Source organism: Dermacentor albipictus, chromosome 8, assembly GCF_038994185.2.
Source record: "Dermacentor albipictus isolate Rhodes 1998 colony chromosome 8, USDA_Dalb.pri_finalv2, whole genome shotgun sequence".
NCBI lineage: Eukaryota > Metazoa > Arthropoda > Arachnida > Ixodida > Ixodidae > Dermacentor > Dermacentor albipictus.
Window position 1 is genome coordinate 79,716,263 of NC_091828.1, and position 20,894 is coordinate 79,737,156.

At 43.1% G+C, this 20,894-nt stretch overlaps 2 protein-coding genes across 2 annotated transcripts; both read right to left on the reverse strand.

The window, feature by feature from the left end:
- Positions 1 to 257: 257 nt before the first annotated feature.
- mRpL27 (mitochondrial ribosomal protein L27) lies at positions 258 to 20,784 on the reverse strand. Its single transcript, XM_065427755.2, has 3 exons — positions 20,686 to 20,784; positions 2,437 to 2,642; positions 258 to 514 (listed from the first exon to the last, which is right to left on the reverse strand). Exons 1-3 carry the CDS (start codon positions 20,774 to 20,776, stop codon positions 308 to 310), a joined length of 504 nt encoding a protein of 167 aa, XP_065283827.1. The 5' UTR covers positions 20,777 to 20,784; the 3' UTR covers positions 258 to 307.
- LOC135898667 (protein FAM133-like) lies at positions 18,953 to 20,732 on the reverse strand. Its single transcript, XM_065427754.2, has one exon. It carries the CDS (start codon positions 20,552 to 20,554, stop codon positions 19,952 to 19,954), a length of 603 nt encoding a protein of 200 aa, XP_065283826.1. The 5' UTR covers positions 20,555 to 20,732; the 3' UTR covers positions 18,953 to 19,951.
- Positions 20,785 to 20,894: the final 110 nt, after the last annotated feature.

Sequence of the window (20,894 nt, forward strand, 5' to 3'; positions counted from 1 at the left end):
ATTCGTAGGTTTGTCACCGACTATAGCCCAATAATGTTATCAAATGGACAAAAACTACCAAGACGTGACATCAAAGTGAGAATGATATCAAAGGGACAAGGACTGTCTACACATGACATCAAAGCGATAATGATATCAAATGGACAAAAACTGTTTACACATGGCATTGAAGCAATAAAGACATCAAAGGGACAAAAACTGAAAACACATGACATTAAACTGATAACAACATCAAATGGACAAGTACTGCTAACAGATAATATCAAACATGTTTATTCTGCTAATGCTAAACATTCACCACAATGTCCTAGATCTGTGAAACAAGCCGGAATGTCTGTCCCTGTGGATTAGGGATGACATGGAAGTACTTCTTGTAGAGGGCATCCGTGTTTCTCCCTTCATAAAACTTCTGCACACGTGGGTGGCTGAAGTTCAGGTTCACTTTTTCCCGTGTCAGCATGACGCGTCCCTCAACAGCCGCAATCAGCGTCTGTCGACTGGGCCCGAACACCACCTGCATGCATATGCATCCCTGGTTAGGCCTCTTGGGGATTCGAATCTCACACGCCGCTTCTAGTGATGATTGAAAGGGGAAAGTCAGACAACCTATACACTATATTACTGTTTACAGAACACGTGCCAGAGATGCAGACATGAGCAGCAATACTGATGGCGCAATCTTGTGACACTGAGTTCAACTAAAGCATGAGGAACTATTTACACAACCATGTTCCACTTATCTGCGAGGGTAAATACACTGGTAGCAGCAATGCTTTACATTATGTTACAAGCATTTTATCCTGTGGGAGAAGTTGTAGTACAGCGGACAGGAAAAAAAAAAAAGTAACCGACGATTACGATACTCCCTAATGCAAAATTTGAGTGCAGCTCTATAAGCGTTTTCATTCCATGACATATTGGCTGGTGCAGAAAATCTGTCTCGTGTGATACGTTGCAAATGGAGCGAAGTGTGGTGTGACTGCCTCGTTAATCATGAGATCGTGAAAGGCAGAGCATGGGTGATGCGTGGGCACGATTCACAGCAGCCACCGTCAACACACCTCCGCTCGTGCAGTGCTTTGTTTCCATATAAGGTATCGATAGGCGTGCTCGCCACAGGCCTTATGAATAGCGCCATCGGTGATCAGACGACACGCGTTACTCTGGCGCCATCTCGTAGTGATCGTCGCCACAGAGCCGGTCTGACACGTCGCTACGCTTTTCTTCTCACGCTTTCGCCATACTCTCCTCCTCCACTTTCCACCTCACACTCGCTTAGCTATCGCCGTATTTCATCAGCCTGTACGCTCCGTGTTCACTCTTTCATCATTCTTTTCATCACGTTTAATCAACAGCTTTCACTGCTCGCTGTGCTCGTTCGCTTGGTCAAGCTGAAGCTTAACGCAGAAACGGGCACCTAAGAACTGCACTCTAAATGTGCAAGGTGGTGTGTCTTGGTCCTGTGTCTTTGTGGCCCCACTTGCTGCCTCCATGTACAGTAGAATTGCGTTGATACGATTCTGCATAATACGTTTTTGGGATGATACGTTTTTGGGATAATACGTTTGTATTTTGCCGGCCAACGTCCCATAGAAGCAATGTATATTTACATGGATAATAAGATTTTCGGATGGTACACCTTATTTTCCGGTTCCCTTGGAGATCGTATCAACGAGATGCCGCTATAAATAGTATAAATAAACCCTTTGCCTGAACATCTCCCGGCAGCAATATTATAATCACATTTTTGCTGCACTTATAAGAAATAAATGAATAAATTTGAAACGGTAGTGAAACACACACTGAATGAGTGCGCCTTTTTGTCTTTTTTTTTTCCAAACCTATCAACCTGCCAGTGGTACCGGTCACATTACATACTGTGCACACATGCACAAGTAATCATAATTAAAACAAAGTTTTACAAAGGAAAAACATCACCTTACTCTTATGATCAATGCTGCTATGCTAAAAGCTCACCTACACTGTTATGTTACACTGTGACCATTGTGACAGATGATACACAATGGTTACAATAGCCATTGGTGCACTATTCTGCTCTAGACAAAGAGATTGCGGGTGAAGAGATTGTGGGTGAAATACCATGCTAGGGTGGCCACAGCCTAATGGGGGCAGAATCTATGAAACCTGTGCAATAGTTTAGGTGCGTGCACATTAAGCAACTCTAAACATTCGAAATTACTTGGCAGTCTTCTGCCAATCCCCAGACAGGTCTCTGAGGTGACAATGGCTAGACGAATGCCAATCCAAAGCACTGACTTCCTGGCACTTCACACGCAAACAACAGCACTACAAATTTTTTTAGTTACTTGTCAAGCACTCTACGCCTGCAATATCTCTAAGTACAACAGTAACATGTATAGATAAATGAGCAACTAATTAGTGACAACATTATCTTTCCCCTTAATGCGGTCTCACATTGAGTCCTGGGTGGAATCTGAGTCGGTTCTGCTTGACAATCATGTCCCCCTTGTGTGCAATCATGCCATCGTGGATGTAGACATTCAGTCTCTGTCCTCTGGCTGTGGTATCCTGGCGGCAGGGACGGTTGCCCTTGGAGGCACCCCGCACGCACTGGAGCTGCACTGCATTGGAGCTGGGTACTCCGACGGATGGAGCTCCTACTAGAAGAGAAGGTGAGGACAATGTGAGAATACATGCCTGCGACGGTATAGGCTCCAATCAAAGTTGTAGGCAGCAAATTGTCAACCCTTGAAAAGGATGATTAGGGAGATGTGAAGTCAAGCCAATGGTGACCGACTAGTATTTCAACAAGTTTTAAGTGTCAGTTTCAAAGTTTTCGTGAGAAAGAAAGTGATGTAAAAATGAGACAGGCCAGGGTTTTCTTTTCATGGTACCTACTGTGCAAGGTGTTAGAGAACACGGCTTTGAGTCGCCATTGACATTATCATTATATCTGTCTAGGTGCCTAACTTTGTCTTCACCAGCTACCTATCACCTGTCACCTATCTATCACATTTATTCTGGGGTATTAGTTTCCAGTCTGACACAGGAGAAGTTATACTCAGTCTTAGTTTCCTCACGTGCAGACCATAGTGACATGGGGACTGCCACCTTCTTTAATGTCGCCAAGTCCTTTCTGTTTAGATAAGACAACAGCTTACAGACAATTAACATGTGAGACAAGGAGAAATAAACCAAGCCAGTAGTCTGTCACCATTAAGGTGGCTGAGTTTCTCCAGCCAATGTAGGCCATGACGAGTCCCCGAAAAGCCAGTTATGGCCTTTGTGAAGCAGCTGCAAGTGGCAGAGTCAACAGCCAAGCTTCTTGCGTTTGATGTCACTAGGTGCTACCCCGAAGTAATGGATTCACTTGCTCCTACGTGGCCTGTGCGATCCAGGAGAACTGGCTGTGAATTCCTGTTGCCGTGTCACCCCCAAAGTGCTGTTCTAGTTCCCCAACATAAACTTGCTATGCTGCTATGTATGCATTGCGTCACTGAGGGGAAGACCAACAAACAGCCACACAACGCTTAAACCTTACTAAAAGCTGCTATTGTGCTAGCAGTGCCCAACATCAACATGCACTATCTGATCTGAGCATTCAGCCCTTACAGAAGCCGAATTCAGGCAATAATTAAAGCTGAAGATGATTTTATTGAACAGCCTTAGATAACAATGTAAAAAATGTAGAATGAGAGTTTCGATTCTCGTCTGAAATCTTGTTGCTATTTGTCAAGTTGTCATTAGTTTCTCAAATGCCTTGTGCACCTGATATTTATCACAGAGCACAAATGACTCTTGCAGGCAACAAACAGGTAAAAGAGCCAATGAAACTCTTGCACTCGCATGGTGATGTAGACAACCCCCCATACAAGAGGGCCTCATAAAGCTTCTATTCATCCTTGAAGATCTGCTGCTCAGGCAAGTTCAAGCTTACTGTAACAAGAAACACTAAAACGGTGGCATGGATAGGTACCTTACCAACATAAAATACCACTCTGGGTGAAATTCAATTGGACTATATCACTTGAGTAAAGATGGACTGCTGAGGAGATTAGAGGTTCGGCACTTCGCTCCAAAATGTGTGTCTTCTGAGCGCTATGCATTCCTGTAAGTTATCAAATGCTACACCATCACCACTAGCTGGCACCACATATTGCATAAAACAGGAATTCAACAAAGCGTAATCATCATAAGCGTCCATGAAGTAACATGTTCAGCATAAAATCAAGCAGGCTGTATTAGGGACACAGCAGCAGTTACATGAAACATCTTGTGCATGCTTCGGACGTTGTATGGGCACTAGGGTACAGGAATGACGTAACCAAGCACACAAGTTGCTTTTATTCTGCATTTAGAAAAGTTTCATGCCTAACTTATATTACAACTAGTGAGGGTTTTATGGTCTAATCTTGCAATCATCCTCATTCCTTATTTGTAGGGGGCCCACTTGTTTTGCACAAGGTCAATTGAACCCACAACACTCATAGCTGGTCGGGGTTCCTTCACTTGGCTCAATCTCCTTCGCTTGTGCACCCTACGGAGACACGTTCCACTGCAGTCAGCGAGGTTGGGTATTCCCTCTCGTTTTTTTTTTTTCTGCCTGTCTCTTCGTGCCATTTTTTTTAGACCAAATTTGTTGCACGCAGTGGGGGGGGATTAGCCAAGCAAGTGTGAAATTTTTTTGACATATTGCACATCTGTAGGTTTTAGAACACCTGATGAACACCAGTTTGAGTTTGATAAATTATAACTACTATGGAACACTAAGCTCTCTCAAATGTGACTATTCCTTCCACTAAGTGCTTCTTTCCTCTACACGATGATGCCAAAGTGACAGGCATGGGTAGTATGGTTGCAAAGATATAAGTGATAATGCTATAATCTGTTTTCGTTGCATGGGTTTAAGCAAGTGACCTCTTTTGACTGCTTTTAAAGATGTTTTGCAACAAAAACTTCCACAAAATAACACATTCAGTTAATAAAATTGGATACAACCACTGCTCATAAAGCAGTTGAGTTGCATTTTTGTACATGAAAGAAAATGCTGTTCAATAGATTTTATTGAATTCTCATACAGAACACACTGGTGCTACCTCTTCACATTGCTCTGTTGGTGCTATTTCTGGGTGTGGCATTTTTTCTATGCAGGTCTCCGACTCAAATATTGTTGGCGCAGCTAAGCAATAGACCCAGAGCACTGCGAGCGGAATAATTGTATGATTGTGTGACTCAAGATGTCTAGATTCTCTCAGCGGCTAAGGTATTTATGTTGCTAGGTTTCTAACAAGAGCAATCTGACAATCTTGGTTGATTCAGTGCTTGCCTTTAGTGTTCCGTTAAATCAGAAGTACCCTCTGGAAAATATTACCTCAATAAAGTACAAGCTGTGACTGTTTACAAAATGTATTTACACCTAAAGGTGAGGTGCTGAAGAAAGGTTCTTTACTACTGTGATGTCCTTCCCGTCCGTTTTGGTAGCCTTGTAATTTTTCTCATTTTTATTGCATCAACAGTTTATAGCACAATTTGCATTGTTAAGAGGCACAATGCAAATGGTTTGTAATTTCTTTTGTTTTGTTTTTTTTAAATATTGAACAAGTACAGTTGAGTAGGAAACATGCTCTCTAACAAAATTCTTTCCCTCTGCAAATATCCAAGTTTCAAGTGTTGTCAAGACAATGCATTGTTGTGCTAGTTGGTTTGACATGGCAATATTTTCCAGCGCAAAAATGGGACATTCAAATAGGCAAGACAAGACAGAGCATAACTATAGCATCACAAAAGCTTTCTCAGGGCATCCTGCATTGCACTGCAGAGTGCAGATGCATTGTGAGATTTTATGAAGTGGCAGCGCTACGGAGAAGTTGTGACAGGTGGATGCTAGAGATAGCAGAGGCAAGATAGATTGCAGAACTTGATTACAGTTGTGTCAGCCTTCTTGTACCTAAAGCCCAACACAAAGGCCTCAAAGGAGAGAATATTCTGAAAATTTACAGGAATACGTGACTTTCGGGATGAAATTTTGAAGTATGTCATTCCCTAGTTTGTAAATCCACGGCAGGTCCAGAAGAATTAGTCAATGGTTTCAGGTTCCTTACAGATATGGTATGGAGCGTAAGGCACTGGAGCAGACTTGTGTAGATAAAATGTTTATGATGAAATATGACACTGAAATTTTGTGAGGGAGATCTTCAGTTTAGGTACGGGACACCACGGATTGTCACAAGATGAAAGCAGATGGTTAATCTGATAACTGAATGAATGGACAGTTTTGTAGAATCTTAAAGACGAGATAACTTTCTAAATGCCAGTGTAATAAGCTGAAGTTAGTAGAACAGGGTTATAATATGACATAACATAACTGCCGTGCACTCCATTTTTACATTTGGTAAAGAAACTGAGGCACACATGCAAGAGGTTCTACGGTAAAAAGACAAAGCAGGTGGCACTGGCACCACATGTGATAAAAAGAACTGTTTATGGTAAAAAAATGCAAAAGAAAGAATAAAAAACAGTGCATCTAGAAGTGAGCTGTGGTAATGAAAAATGACAGGTGTGATGTTTGAGCTGTGGTAATGAAAAATGACAGGTGTGATGTTAAGACACAGGAAAATGACACTATGAATTTAAGATCAAACTGATGCAGTTTATATTTTATTTAAAATTCAGAGGGGCAGGTTACATAGAGGCAGGTTATGTGGGTATAGGTTACTTAGTGTGTATAACACAGTACACAGACAACTGGTGGTCTTTTACAGTAATGGAATAGGTGCCAAGGCAAGGAAAACACAGTCAAGGATTGAAGAAGATTAAATGGTGTGATTAGATAAAGAAATTTGCAGTCACAGGATGAACTTGGATGATGCCAGACATGTGCAACTGGAAATCACTGGGAAAGGCCTTCATTCTGTAGTGAACATAAAATAGGCTGAGGATTTCAATGTATCACAAGGTAAGAGCATCGGATAAGTAGCTTCCATAAACCTCTGCAATGCCTTTAAGAACATTATCTAAAATACACGCCGTCAAGGCCTTTTAATAGCAGTAGTTACGCTTGACTGTTGCCATGATAAGAAGCACAAGAACTAAATGCAATATCATGGATAAATGAAGATATGAATAAGTTAGGGCTAACTAGAACAATTTATTTCCTTTCTGCTTCTGCCACTTTGTGTACTCTCAGCATGATTTCAGTATGTATGCTTAGTCTAGGGCCCACACTACCTTTGGAGTCATGATTCATAACAGAGTCCTAGATGATATTTCCTTTCAGACAGGAAAATTCTGTGGAAGAGCTTACAATGCTGTCCAAGGGCCCCTGCACTATATGCTCATGTGTTTCTAGCAGTTTTGAATTAAAGGAATTGAAGGAAGAAAAAGAAAAAAAAAAAGCTGCCCGAAGATGACGACACCCCCTGATAATAAAAGAACTTGAAGGCACCAAAAATGGCACCAAAAACGAAACCAAGATAAGGGAAGGCAAACGCGACACTGTGTTCATCTCGCCTCATCTTTGTTCTGTTTTGAACGCTGTTACCTCAAAGTTCCAATTCGTACCAACCAGCCCAACTACACATGCTACTCTGAAAATGTCTATGCAAGCAAGAAACACCACAATGAGTCAAATGCCCGCTTTACACATACTCAAAAGGCTTCAACGAAAGTACAAAACGTTTACTTCAGGCTTCAACAAAGCACCTTCTTGAGGAGACAGGTGAAAGCATGAGCTGAGACAATGAACAAACAACAAGCGCAGATGAATGTGGACGACTGCCAACCTGTCTACTGTCCATTGTTTTGTCTGACGCCAGACTTCGTAAACCGTGCGTAAGCACTTGTTTCCTTGTGCATTGCACTGAGACTTCAAGCATGTAGATGCCACGGAATAAGTGCCAACACTAGCAGCAAGCGTGGCACAAGGCCCATGCTGGCAGTGCGATGGTGACGGAGAAGTTCACACCACAGTTTATGGCAGGACATCAACAACATTGAAGACATCAAATTAAATTACTTGACTTATTTTTTGCGAGGCCCATACTGAAGCCACGATAACCTTTTGTTTACTTTCTGAAATGATTTGACACTTCCATCTCCGTGTCTTAACACTTTGTTGATTGCTTGTCTCGTGTAAGGCACTTTTATGCTGCAGACTTATCATTCATGTTATTATTAGATGTATTTAAGCCCTGTCATTGTGTATTACCTCGTTCCTGTCCATTGTGTCTTATTGTGCGTGGAGTAATGGTGCACGCAATAGGCAGACTTTCAAACCTAGGAATATGAAAAATACCATAGCTGTGGCCAAAAAATGCTAAAAGTGGTTTGATTATTCAAGATCTTGAATGTTTATTAAAGATTCGCCCGCTTTGTTCTGTAGGGACTCTGTCAACAGGCACTCTGATCCATAGCTTCAGTGAGAGTTATCAGAATCATTAATGGTTACAAAGTGCATTGACAAAATGCACTCATGTAACGATGGTTGCCGTATGTGAGGTGGTATCACTGAGCAGGTCCTTATGATTGATAGGCCCGAAAATTTGGTCAACAACTGCATTTGAATCTTTTAGAACAACAAGTTTTGTTCTCAACTAGGCACTGATGAAAAATGATAAAATAATTGATTTCAATATGATAGTCATAAACAAGTTCTAAAGATAGGCCTTTTTGCAATAAAGCTCAAAGCTAGCAGGTATGTATAGGGTTCCCTGACACAATTTATACATGCTATAGTGATACGTTTGTATTACGTAGGTGAATAACATTTTTCTTGGCAAGTACAAACATAGACATAGTACCCTGTAAAAGGCTAGAATCAGTGCATGCAAAGGAGTGCCAAAGGTGTCATGCCTGATGATTAAGAGAATGTTCATTTAGAAAACTGCGAGTGCTTGCAAATTTGGAGAGTTACACGTAATGCTACAAGAACTTTGAGAGCCAGAAGCACGAAGATTGGACCAATCCTTGTAGCACTTGCCATCATTTCCATGGTTAGCTGAACAATTGCAGTGCCACAGTTCTCTCTGGTAATTTTTGTAGGAAGCTCTATGGTCGAAATGTTGTCTCCACACTGAGGATTCCCTTGTTTCCCCACTGATTATCACTTTACGTCTACATCTTGTGACCCCTTTGTCACAGTTAGGACTCAATGAACTTACATTAAAAAGCATTCTTTTGAAACCCTACAGGCATTTCTACAACAACAAAAAAAGAAACGAATATTGGCAGAGAAAGAACAGCTGTCCAGTTATCACGTTCCAAGCCATGGTGCCATATATGTCAGTGCGACATTGCTGATTTTGCTGCACACACACACACATTTCGGCCGTTTTTGTGCAGTAAACAATCATAGATGCAAAATTCAGTCTCTGAACACTTTCTTATGTAATAATATGCTTCTTTATTGGCAGAAATTTGCTGCAGACAAACACCATCAAAAGCCATGATATCGTGGGAAAGTGTGATGTGATAACTTTATTTGGAATCCGGCGATTGGGAGGCCCGGGCCTGGGGCCGCCTAGATGGCCACTGGGAGCTGCTGCTCCCGTGCGGCTTCCTTGGCTCGCTGGACGGCCCAAAGTTGGTCTTGGAGTTCTGAGCTGAGCAGCACGGCCGACCACCGCGCCCGTAGATTGTCTGGGGAGGCTGCCATTTTATTTTGGTATATTTCACATCCCCACAACATGTGTTGAAGGGTGGCTCTAACAGACTTGCATAGCTTGCACATATCGCTCTCGTATATATCGGGGTAGAAAGTTTTTAGCTGCACGGGACTCGTATAAGTTTCTGTTTGTAGTCGCCTCCAAGTAACGGACTCAGCTCTGTTCAGTTTAGTGTGAGGTGGTGGTAATACTCGCCTCCGATTTTGATAGAATTTGGTAATATCACTAAATCTTGTTAAGATATCTTTTTCTCTCCAAATTTCCTCCTCCGCGTTCTCCTGACCGATGGAAGTCACTCTTTGCTCAGCTCGGCGAGTAAGACCTCGAGCTTCGCGGTGTGCTACCTCGTTGAGGTTGACTGCGGGAATGTCTGGAGTCGTATGCGCTGGGAACCAGAGCAATTGCCTGCCGTTCTTCTCTGCATCGGAGAACTTCGCTTCATTGACTCTGATGATGTGCCATGCCTCAGGAGAGATCCTACCTTTTGCATAATTTCTAATGGCCGCTTGAGAATCGCTTATGATGTATTGAGCATTCGTGGAGACCAATGCTAGTGCAATGGCTACCTCCTCTGCGGTCTCGGAATGTTTGGTATTAACTGATACACTTGTAAGGGGTTTTTGGGTGTGATCTACGATTACTGCTACATAGCTATTTCTGTCTGGGTATTCAGCCGCGTCTACGAAGATTGTCATTTCGCCGATGCTGTTTAATCTCGTCTTGATGGGACTCCCCGAAAAATTAAATCACATAGAGTCCCTGAATCACACAATCTACGCGGACGATATTACTATCTGGACCTGTGATGGCAGCGACGGATCAATAGAACAACGACTCCAAACTGCAATTAACGCAGTAGAGGAACACCTCATAGGAACAGGCCTCACATGCTCTGCAGAGAAATCTGAACTTCTATTGTACAGCCCCACACGTAGAGGCAGGCCTCCCAAAGGATACGACAGAAACAAGGCTCATGAGGAAATCAAGCTACACACCAAGAACGGGCGAAATATCCCAATAGTCAACCAGCTCAAAGTGCTGGGTCTGGTAATCGAGAACAAAGGCACAAATAGGGAAACCGTAAAGAAATTAGACACAAAGGTAACAAACACCATGAGATTAATCAAACGAATTACTAACAAGCACCAAGGTATGAAGGAAGAAAGTATCATACGGCTTATACAATCATTCGTAATCAGTCAGATCACATACATAGCAGCCTTCCACAATTGGTTTGCAGCTGAAAAGCGTAAAATTAACAACATGATAAAAAAAGCATACAAACTAGCTCTAGGGATTCCCATCAGTACGAGCACGGATCTCTTGCTAAAGTTAGGACTCCACAACACACTGGACGAACTCATAGAAGCACAACAAACATCTCAAGCAGAGAGACTAACCAAAACCAAAACGGGACGGCATATACTAAGCAAACTAGGAATGAATTATCACAATCTATACGGGGAAAAGAGGACGATAACGAGAGAAATTCGTGACAAACTCCTAGTACCAAATATACCCAAGAACATGCATCCAGGTTACAACGACGGCAGACGCAAGAGTAGAGCAGAGAAAATTATCCGAAGCTTTGGGTCAGACGACAGAGCAATCTTCGTGGGAAAGTTGGTGTGGGATTTTTACATACAACCATCTCCCCCAATCTTACACTTTTTCTCTCCTCCCTTTCATTTTTTTTTCTTAATTACTTCTTTGCTCAGTTAGACCAAGCTATTTGATGATGCAGAACTGTGATCTACAGATAGTATAGCTCAACATCTAACATGACACATTAGTATTTAACACTAACCTGCATTCTCTTTGGTCTGCAAGAAAGAGGGGGCAGTGTTTTCAGGTCATGCACAAAGTGATGAAAAAATAAAAATAAGCATTGAAGCACCAAAGATTAGCCTTACTTAGGATATGCTGTATTATTCTAGAAAATAACCATATGCTGCTCTGAAACATGACTTTGATGAATTTTTCACTCTGAAAGCCTTTTTTTGTCTTCTCTAAACTGCTAGTCGAATGTGTTATTATAAAGCTGCTGTTTCTTTGGGGATAACGTTTAAAATGGTGAGAAAACTGCTCTCAGCAGCTAGAAAATTTTAATGCCCACGCATTCAGTATGCATGTAAGCTTTTGTAGTGAACCTAAGCAATGAAACGCTCATATAGCAGTCAAGCACAAAAGTAATTACCTAGAAAGGAGTTTAAGTGATAGGGAGACATCAGAAACAGAAGGTCATTGGTAAAGTATACCTTTCACAGAAGTTTCACTCGTAGCTCATAATAGCATGGCTACTGGTAAAGTATGCAGTCACTTACAGACTGCCAAGCAGAACAGCATGCATACAAAGAAGGAATGAAAATGTGGTTAGAATGATGACGAGGAAAGCAAATTTGCCAGAAAAGGGTGAGCATGCATGACAAAGCATTTGGGGAGCATTGAGTGAGGCCCTTGTCCTGCAGCGACTGAAAAAAAAAAAAAAAAGAGCCCACTATCCGAAGATACATGCAAGGCTTGTGCTGCACAAGAAATTGTTTTGAAACCCCCGACTACAATAGCACATCATGCCTGCGGCTTAAAGGATGCCCCACACTTGCCACTTCAATCGTGAGTGGTGCTTGTTGACGCTCCCGCCAGGGCTAATCTTGTACACAAATACCCAAGTGGCTGGAGAGATGGCCCCATGATAGCACAATTGGTAAAGCACCGTGCTCACTAAGCTCCCAACTCCGACAAGTTAATCTTTTTTGTCCACTTTCATTTTCCCTTTAGCTTATCATTTCTACATTTGAATTAAACACGATTAATTTTCCCATAGGCTTTCCCTGGTTTTATTATTTCTTCGTATGGTCGTGGCTAACAAAAAATCGAGCTCCTCAGATTTTCTTACTCTCGCTCATTGCATCAAATGAATTTCAAGTACAACGCATTTCTGCCTACCCCCACCCACTTTTATGAGCCCGGCGATATAGCCTCATAGCAGTACAAACACAGCTTATGTGGTTGGCCCTTTGTCACAATAATTCACCTTTGTAGTCAGCCTGATGCGACTGCATGCAAAGCTATTTGAAATGTGATACTATTAAATGTGATGGCTTTGCTTTGCGTACCTCCGAGAGTTTTCTGAATCAGTCAACTGGCTTTGGAGCACTACCACCATAAAATAAGATAGGAAGAATTCTACTACTGCTACTACTACTTCACAGCCACAATGTATTTCCCCTAAAAGAAAGTTGCATTGTAACTGTGCTTTTTTAGTTCGCAAGATGGTTTTAACATGTCCCATCGAATGTAACATAACACACTATAAAATACCTTCTATCGTGACATAAAGTGAAGCCTCAAACTTAATACCCACCACAAGGACCAGAGGTGTATAATAGACCACGTATTCGAAAAAGGCCTACAAAATTAGAAATTGGGCAGATGTATTATGCTCTAGCCTACACCATTCCCTCCTTGCTGTCATGCGCCATGAATTTAGTACAGAGCCACCAGCCTAACTGGTCAGAGCAATAACACAACAAACTTGTTAGTAATGTCAGATGGCGTCACATTCTCATAGTCATCAGGCATGACTCCCTGCAGCAATTTTTCTTTGCAGACACTGATTCTAGCTTTTACAGGGCACTTCAGACGATGTTGCCATCTGAAGCAAAAAATATGAAGCTTAGGCTACTCCATCTTCTACACCTCATCCCAACGGTGGCTGAACCAACATACTCATAGCTCCCATAGATGCTAGCATCAGAGTTTCCTCTTGTAAAAAATATGCGGCTCACACGCGCTGTAGGAATCGGTGCAAGAGAAGCTTTCTATGCTGTTTGCTTTGATTGACTATAATTATTGGTGACGTTGACGGCAAATGCGTAATTTCTTGCGTTTAGTCCAATATGAGAATGGTGAGCTGATATTAAATGTTACCTTGCATGTACCGCAGCCGTTTGCATGCGTAGTGCACAGAAAACACAGGGAGATGTGTTTGCTCAAGCCGTTGTGTGCCATTGTTCATAATCACTGAGAGGGTTGAGCATTCTCACTGCCTCACATGGCACATCACATCGTGATAGAAGTGTTAAATTTTAAGTTAATTATGGGGCTGTGCATGCCAAAACGACAATTGGGTTATAAGGCACGCCATAGTGTTTGACTCTGGATTAAATTTGACACCCTGGTGTTCTTTAACATGCACTTAAATCTAAGTGCATTAGCGTATTTTATTCCGCTCTCTTCGAAATGCGGCTGCCACAGTCGGGACTCAACCCGTGACCTTGAGCAATAGAATAGCTGTCAGGCTAACGCGGCGGGCACGAAAGTGTTGATTTGATGCGCAACCAATTCTGTGGCGTCACCTAGGCCCTATGGTGTTTTAATGCGGCTTTGCGTCTGCATGCCCTGCGTCAGTTGTCCACTCGACAAATTTGCATGGCGTTTATTTTTCAGAAATAGCAGAAGCGTACCGTACCTTCAGTTTGCCCGCAACCGTTTCCATGCCTTCTCACATCATCTTTTCCTTCTCCTGCCCTTTCCCCCTGTGTGGCAACTGGCTGCTGTTCACTTGTTTTGCAACTGCGTCGGTTTTATCTATTGTTTCCCTCCTCTCAGCAGTTTTATCTACATCCCCTCTGGACTTGCACGTTAGTAGAAATGCAAGAGCTGCAGTTTCTGCAATGCTTTTTAGGGGGGTCACGGATCATTACAGCTGTCAAGAGGCTAATGTGGCGACAACCTGGGAGCTCCAGAGGGCATTGTGCACATGCGACGTAATGGAAAGGTCCAAATGAGTTTTTCGTGTCATCTTCCGTCTCTGCCACGCTCCTTCCATGTATATACACGCTCTGAACCACCCCTCGACGTAGTGTGCAAGACAACAGCAGCAGCAGCAGCAGCAAAGTAAAAGTGGAAGGAAGAGGCAAAGAAAGCTTCATTTTAAATTGCCTTACGCATATTTACAGGGACGGCTTGTTGAGCCTCAATTTTTTCCATAAAAAAAGTCATCAATCTGTTACTGCAGAAGTTTAGTCGACTAATTCAATCGAAAGTATCCTTCAGCAAACACTTAAAGCCCTGCAGTGTGTCTGTTGTCAAACACTCCTTGCAAAAGGTAGTGTGAGGATGTTCTGTGCACGTGGCACACATCAAACGCCTTTAAGGAAAAGCCAGAAAGGTAAACAGCTTCTTTTTAATTCACAGACTCCAGAAGTGACACAATATTTGAAAACAAACCATTCACGGCAGAAAGTCGAATGCATTCTCATATGTCACCTTCACTTTGAGCCACAAAGATGTGCACTGAAGTCGGCAATGAATTGCCTTTACATTTGTTCTTTTGGTGTGGCAAAGGTCACGGAGTAACACGTCACTACAGCGATCTATTCTAAAAGCCTTAATAACCTTCCTTAAAGGGACACTAAAGCGAAACAATAAATCAGTTTAGACTGATGAAGCGTTGTTTGAGAACTCTGCAGCCAGCCATTTAAAAAAAATAGTTTGATTATTAGATGAGAAAATGAAGGGCCTTGTATCAGTATTTGAGTCTCGCGCCAAAACCCCAGCGCCGGTACGTCAGCGTGACGTCAGGGATTCCAAAGTATGTTTTCGCATTTGGGCCGCGTTGGCTGAATAAAGGTTCTCAAAACTTGTCATGTTTAATATTTGGTTCCTTTAGAACACAATGTAGTCAATCTGTACCGCTATATATAATTAGTAGGCCCTAGAATATGCCATCAAAATCCAAGACGTCACAGCCCCCAGATGCGGGAATTTAAGTAGGCGTCGCCACCCGTATTTCGTTCTTGCGGTTTTTCTGGCTTACCAATCGTCTTATCGTTGTAAGAGTGGTGTTTTCGGTGTTGTAGAACGGTAATTTACTGATGCAGAAGAAATCACTTTTCACTTTAGTGTCCCTTTAATTAAAGTGATATTGTACCCATGTATTACCATCTAGCATGTTTTTTTTTTCTTCATATTTGTGTTGCATTATTGGAATGACTTGGTTGATTGACTAGAGCGCAAGTGAAGAAACTGCAGAATGTGCCATCTTGCTGCTATACCTTTAAATATATATTTATCTGCGTGTTTGCGAAATGCTTTTTTGCCAGAATGTTTCTCATATAACCTCGCATTATTGCATTCCCTTGATCACTGAACAATTTGTTATTTGTGGAGAAGCCAAACAACACAACATTTACTGTTGTATTGTTGGCTTCTCAGTACAGTACGTTTTCCTTTCCCCCTCCCATTCCCCTTACCACAACCGGGGATAAAAAGCAATTGCAAACTCTGAATAAACATATCTTTCACACTCGGGCTAAACACATCCTGGTTACTGCTCAAGATATGCAAAAGTTACATCCCCAATTTCATCCAAATAAATCAAAACCAAAAGCAGTTACCATTGACAAGGCTCCATTCTCACAATTGCATTGCAAACTGACACCATCACATCCAAGAGTGTACTCACACAGGTTAGAGGCCACTGCAAAGCCTAATGTTTACGAGCGACCGCAACATAAAAACTGGCATTAAAAGGAAAGAGTGAGAGATAGGTATGGTCCCTTTTTGAAGGTGGCTTCTTCTGGCATTGTCATGCTCACAATGCTGGCAAAGCTCTGAGAGAGAAGACATAAGCTTGCCTAAACTGATGCACAGCCAGCTGCAAAAGTTTACAGATTGTAGAATTTGAGAAAAAGCCGAGTACCTTCTCGGACTCGTATTCCTATTTCTAACCTGTACTTGCATATGTGAAAAATATAGTGTTGTATAGTTCTACTGGCTACGGTCCTAAACTGCAAGGAAATTTGATGTTTTCCAAGATCCCAAGCTCCAAAAACTCTAGCGGTTTATCATACTTCAAGCAGTGAACATTCAGGAGCAATACACCAGATACGGTGTCAGATTTGAGGCATTTGGTGCCAGCTCATTGAAAGATCCTGCTAAGAACTAAAGAAAGTGCACCTTATCACCTGCACCTCAATAGAGCCTAGCCAAATTCCTGTCTTTCCTGTCATGTTTGTATGCATGCAAGCTCATTCACGAATGAAATATAAATTGGGCAAAAGAAATGATTAACAGAAAAAAATAAAGTGAGAGGATTTCAATGGCACTTGCCACATAAAGGTGTCCCTTCAAGTCCCCCCCCTAGAAAGCTTGATGTATTGCAGACACACAAGTATTTCACCCACCACAAGCAATGTCTTTGAATTCCAATATTCTGCCCTGAATATTACCATTTAAGTTTCATTTGTGCACTACAGTACACATGCTGGCATATGAAACACAAAAACTATTTTAAAGAGTTCTTTGATGCCAAGGCATACTACAGAGATGTGCTGTGTGCACCTGTGATGCTAAAAGAATGTTGTATGAGACATCACAGATGCTATACTGAAGTTTCATTCACTGTTTCTATGGCAACGTCGTAGATAACCTGGAATAATGGTTTAGTTTAAAGCCCGACTTTTAAGGCCATGGCAGTGGTGCACTAGAAGGTTATGATGTTTCATGCAGCCTTCCCATATACTTTTCCATGGCAGCCGAGGCATATGCATATTGAACTGCACCCCCCCCCCCCCCTCATATCAGATCTGTGCTGAAACTCCTTTTGACTTCTACGTGCACATGGCTAGCAGTCAATTGTCAAATGATGACAGACCTCAAAATTTTTCTAAAATAAAAAAGAAGAGGTACAGGTATTGAGCTCAGTATCGTTAGGATTATCCATTTTATGCGTATTTGTGGCTAATGGCAGAGGTCCTATTAAAACGCACGGGGCACTGCGGGCGTGACAAGGGCTGTGACCTTGCAGCAATGCCTTTTTCGATGCTATTCCTCTTAGCGCTTCGTCAGTGGTCAGAGCTGCACTCCGCCTGTGTTATCAATGGGATCAGTCGTGAACGGTGGAGGATAAGAGTGGCATAGAATCGAGCAGAAGGCAACACTTAAAAATTGCGAACAAGAACTGCTTGCAGAACAGAGCAGGGCTCGCAAGAGTGATAAGATGCTCTAGTTGGTTCTTGTTCAGACTCAACATTGTCTAAGTGGAAAAGGACATGCAAAGAGACAACATGACAGGCTGGACAGGCCTCGCCATCCTCTCTGCTCATATGTGCCTTTTTTCCTGCAAGTACAACGCTTAGTTCCAATAATATTTCTCGTACAGCACTCTCAGAGATGCTTCAAACATGACGGTGGCAGGAACTGACATTTCTAATGTTCTGGTGCTTTTGACTGACTGCTCCGAGTGCCCAATTGCTTGGCCCAGAAAATTCCTCTGCACCCAATTGGGAGAACTGTTAAGGTGAACACATGAGCACATACGATGAGAAAATTTCCTTTCGTGACTGGCCTGGAAACACCAAGCTCTGCAAAGACTGGTTTCTCTTTGTCCACTTGCAACCTGCATTCCCACTACTTCCATTTGTAAGTGCAGTTAGGATGCCTCCAATGAGTAGGCTCATTGTTCTGGTGTGCTCCTTTTAAAGGGACCTTGGAACACCTTTTTAAGGCTGCCATTTCTTCTATTGTGAGTGTGTGAAAGAAGCCAGGGCAAAAGGAATTATAATACTGCATGAGCCACAGTTATCAGTTGCAGAAACTTCGAAATGCAAGCAAAATGAGTTTTGGGTGACTGGAATTTTCGCTGCTCTTAATGAGATATCAGTTTTCCATGGCATAAAACTGTGGCACCCAATAGCCACTGAGTGGTGATATTGAAGTAACCGTAATTGGCATGCCATGGTTGCCAAGACTGCTCAGTTTTTCGATGGCATCATTTCTATGGTTACATCAGCTTCCGCAAGGCAGAAGTTGGCATGCCATGTGCTCAGCACATGGCGAAGGAGTGCCATGTTATTCACCCTGCCAGGACTGTTGGGAAAGTTTACCTTCCAGAAGTGCTGTAGTTCAAAGATGAAGGGAGATTTTACTGGTCAGCAGTTCAGATAAGCAAAGTATTGGTGGAAAAAAGAAGCAAGGAGGAGATACAGCTGAGGCTGTCACACCCATGGGTGCCTTTACATATAGCGACATGCTTTAATAAAGAAAAAAAATATATATATATATATATATATGTATATATATATATATATATATATATATATATATATATATATATATATACACACACACAAAAGCTAGACTGCAATACATGTAAAACCTGACTAGCTCAAACAGGCCCTGTTTAAAACGGGATGCCATTAGAAGTCATGAACCATCAGCTTGGCATGTTCATACGTAATTGGCCTCCATGGTTGTTACAAACTACCGCGTGGCTGTTGTGAAATTAGGCTACTATTAAAATGTCTGTAGAACGAAACATACATTTTTATGCAGTACTCGCAATATTGTGTGAACGCAAGTCGTACATTACACTTTCATTCAATGTTCATAGTGCCTCAGATCAACATCACATATGTTGTTTGAAATCACATTATGATGCTAGTGATGCTGCCCAGCAAGCATTCTTAGGCATACTGCAGGGCCTTGTTAAGAGAGGGTGCCACTGTACTTAAGACAAGGCCTGTACATTCAAGAAGACAATACTCATGGAAAAGAAAAATGAAGGAGAAAGGCACCCACAGCAACCTGACGTCGTCTTCGGCCTAGACAGTCAACGAAAAGACATAGAAAGCAATGTTTCTGGGGGCAAAGCCATGGTTTCCAGGCCAACTTTTGCTTTACTTGTGAACCAGATGGACAGGTAAAACTCAGCGTGGTTGATTGTGTTTTAAAAGCCAGGTTGCAACAACTCCTGGCGCACCGGCTAACAAAATAATCTTTGACGCCTCAACGGGTTCTCTGTAGCGGTACACCGCCACAGTGCGCAATTTTGCAGGGTCGGCGGACTCCCCGAGCTTATCGGTAATTTCGGCACCGTTTGACGTTATTCATTCAGGCGCGAAAGCGTTCACGAACTGCGGGGGCCGCTCGAGCTTTTGAAAACCCCGTCTAATGAGCACCTCGAGACGGTTGACGTCTCTTTAGAATTCACCGTGGCATAGGTGCAGCTGTGCGGGTGTGATAGATGTCATCAGTGCACGCCTGACGCACGGCGCAATCAAGACGACTGTGCGATCACATCGTCCTCGCTGTCGTGGCAACATAAGTCACGCGTTTTATGGCGCACCCAATGTGTCAGGCAACACGATACCACAAAGGCTGTTGCCGCGTCCGTTTTTTCCCCCGAGACATTTTCCAGCACAAGGAACGAAAACACTCGGGAGGTTTGACGGTCACAAGTCGCCCTCACGTGTCATTTTGAGTCCGTCACCGGAAAATCATTGCACCACAACTTTTTTTAATCACTCGGCTTTCTCCTTCTTGTGCCGTTTGTGCTTCTTTTTGGTCTTTTTTTTCTTCTTCTTCGAGTGGTCCCGGTCGGTGCTCCGCGCCTCCGACGTCGTCGGTTCCTTGTTGGAGGACTTGGAGCGATTCTTGCTCCTGTGCTTGTGCCGCCGCTTCTTTCGCTTGCGATGCTCGGAGTCGTGGCGACCGCCTTCCGACGCGCTCGACCAAGAGGTCAGGGACGAGCTGCTGCTCGACGTCGACGACGACGAGGAGGAAGAGGACGACGAGGACGACCTGCGACGTCGCTTCTTGCTCTTGGACGACGAGGCATCGGCAGTCGCCGTACCCGACGTCGAGGCGGCAGCACGCTCCGCCATGATGCGCTCGCGGTTCTTGCGCAGTTCCTCCTCGAACTTGCTGTTCAGATGGTCCTCCCAGGCGGCCAGCGTGCTGGACCCCTGCTTCTTCTTCTCGATGATCTGCTTCACCTCTTCCCAGGTGGGCCGGTTGCGGCTCAGGTAGTCCTTGATGGTCGGGCCGCTGGCGCCGGACGGCCCGCGGAGGCGCGCCATCGCGATTGGGTTCATGAACGCGTACCGCGTGTCTCGTTTCCCCATGGTGCCGACGCGAGGAAGTAAGATCGGTCAAGCGACAGCAGGAGGCACAGTTCCGCGCTCCCGGTCGCCCGATGTTCGACCAGAGCACGGGCAGACAACGAGCGTCAGAAAGAAACAGAGTCAATAATTACCTAGTTGCGATCCCCTCGCTGGTAGCGAGGAAATGATGCGCTGCAGCGCTGCCGCCATCTTGAAGGTCAGGAGGAAGAAAATGCGAAACATGCGTGTTAAAAGACAATTTAGACTAATTAGTTTAAAAATAAACAATAATAATGTGGTGTATTAGTATCATATTTGGATATTGCTTTATTAGAACATAAATTATCACTAAAAACGTTTT

What these genes read in the sequence shown, in the direction of transcription:
- LOC135898667 (XM_065427754.2), bottom strand. Translation starts at nt 20,554, where the DNA reads ATGGGGAAACGAGACACGCGGTACGCGTTCATGAACCCAATCGCGATG.
- mRpL27 (XM_065427755.2), bottom strand. Translation starts at nt 20,776, where the DNA reads ATGTTTCGCATTTTCTTCCTCCTGACCTTCAAGATGGCGGCAGCGCTG. An exon ending in AGCGAGGGGATCGCAACTAG is followed by an intron (nt 2,643 to 20,685) that starts GTAATTATTGAC and finishes CTTCTCTTCTAG; the next exon opens with TAGGAGCTCCATCCGTCGGA. An exon ending in GATTCCACCCAGGACTCAAT is followed by an intron (nt 515 to 2,436) that starts GTGAGACCGCAT and finishes ATATGCATGCAG; the next exon opens with GTGGTGTTCGGGCCCAGTCG.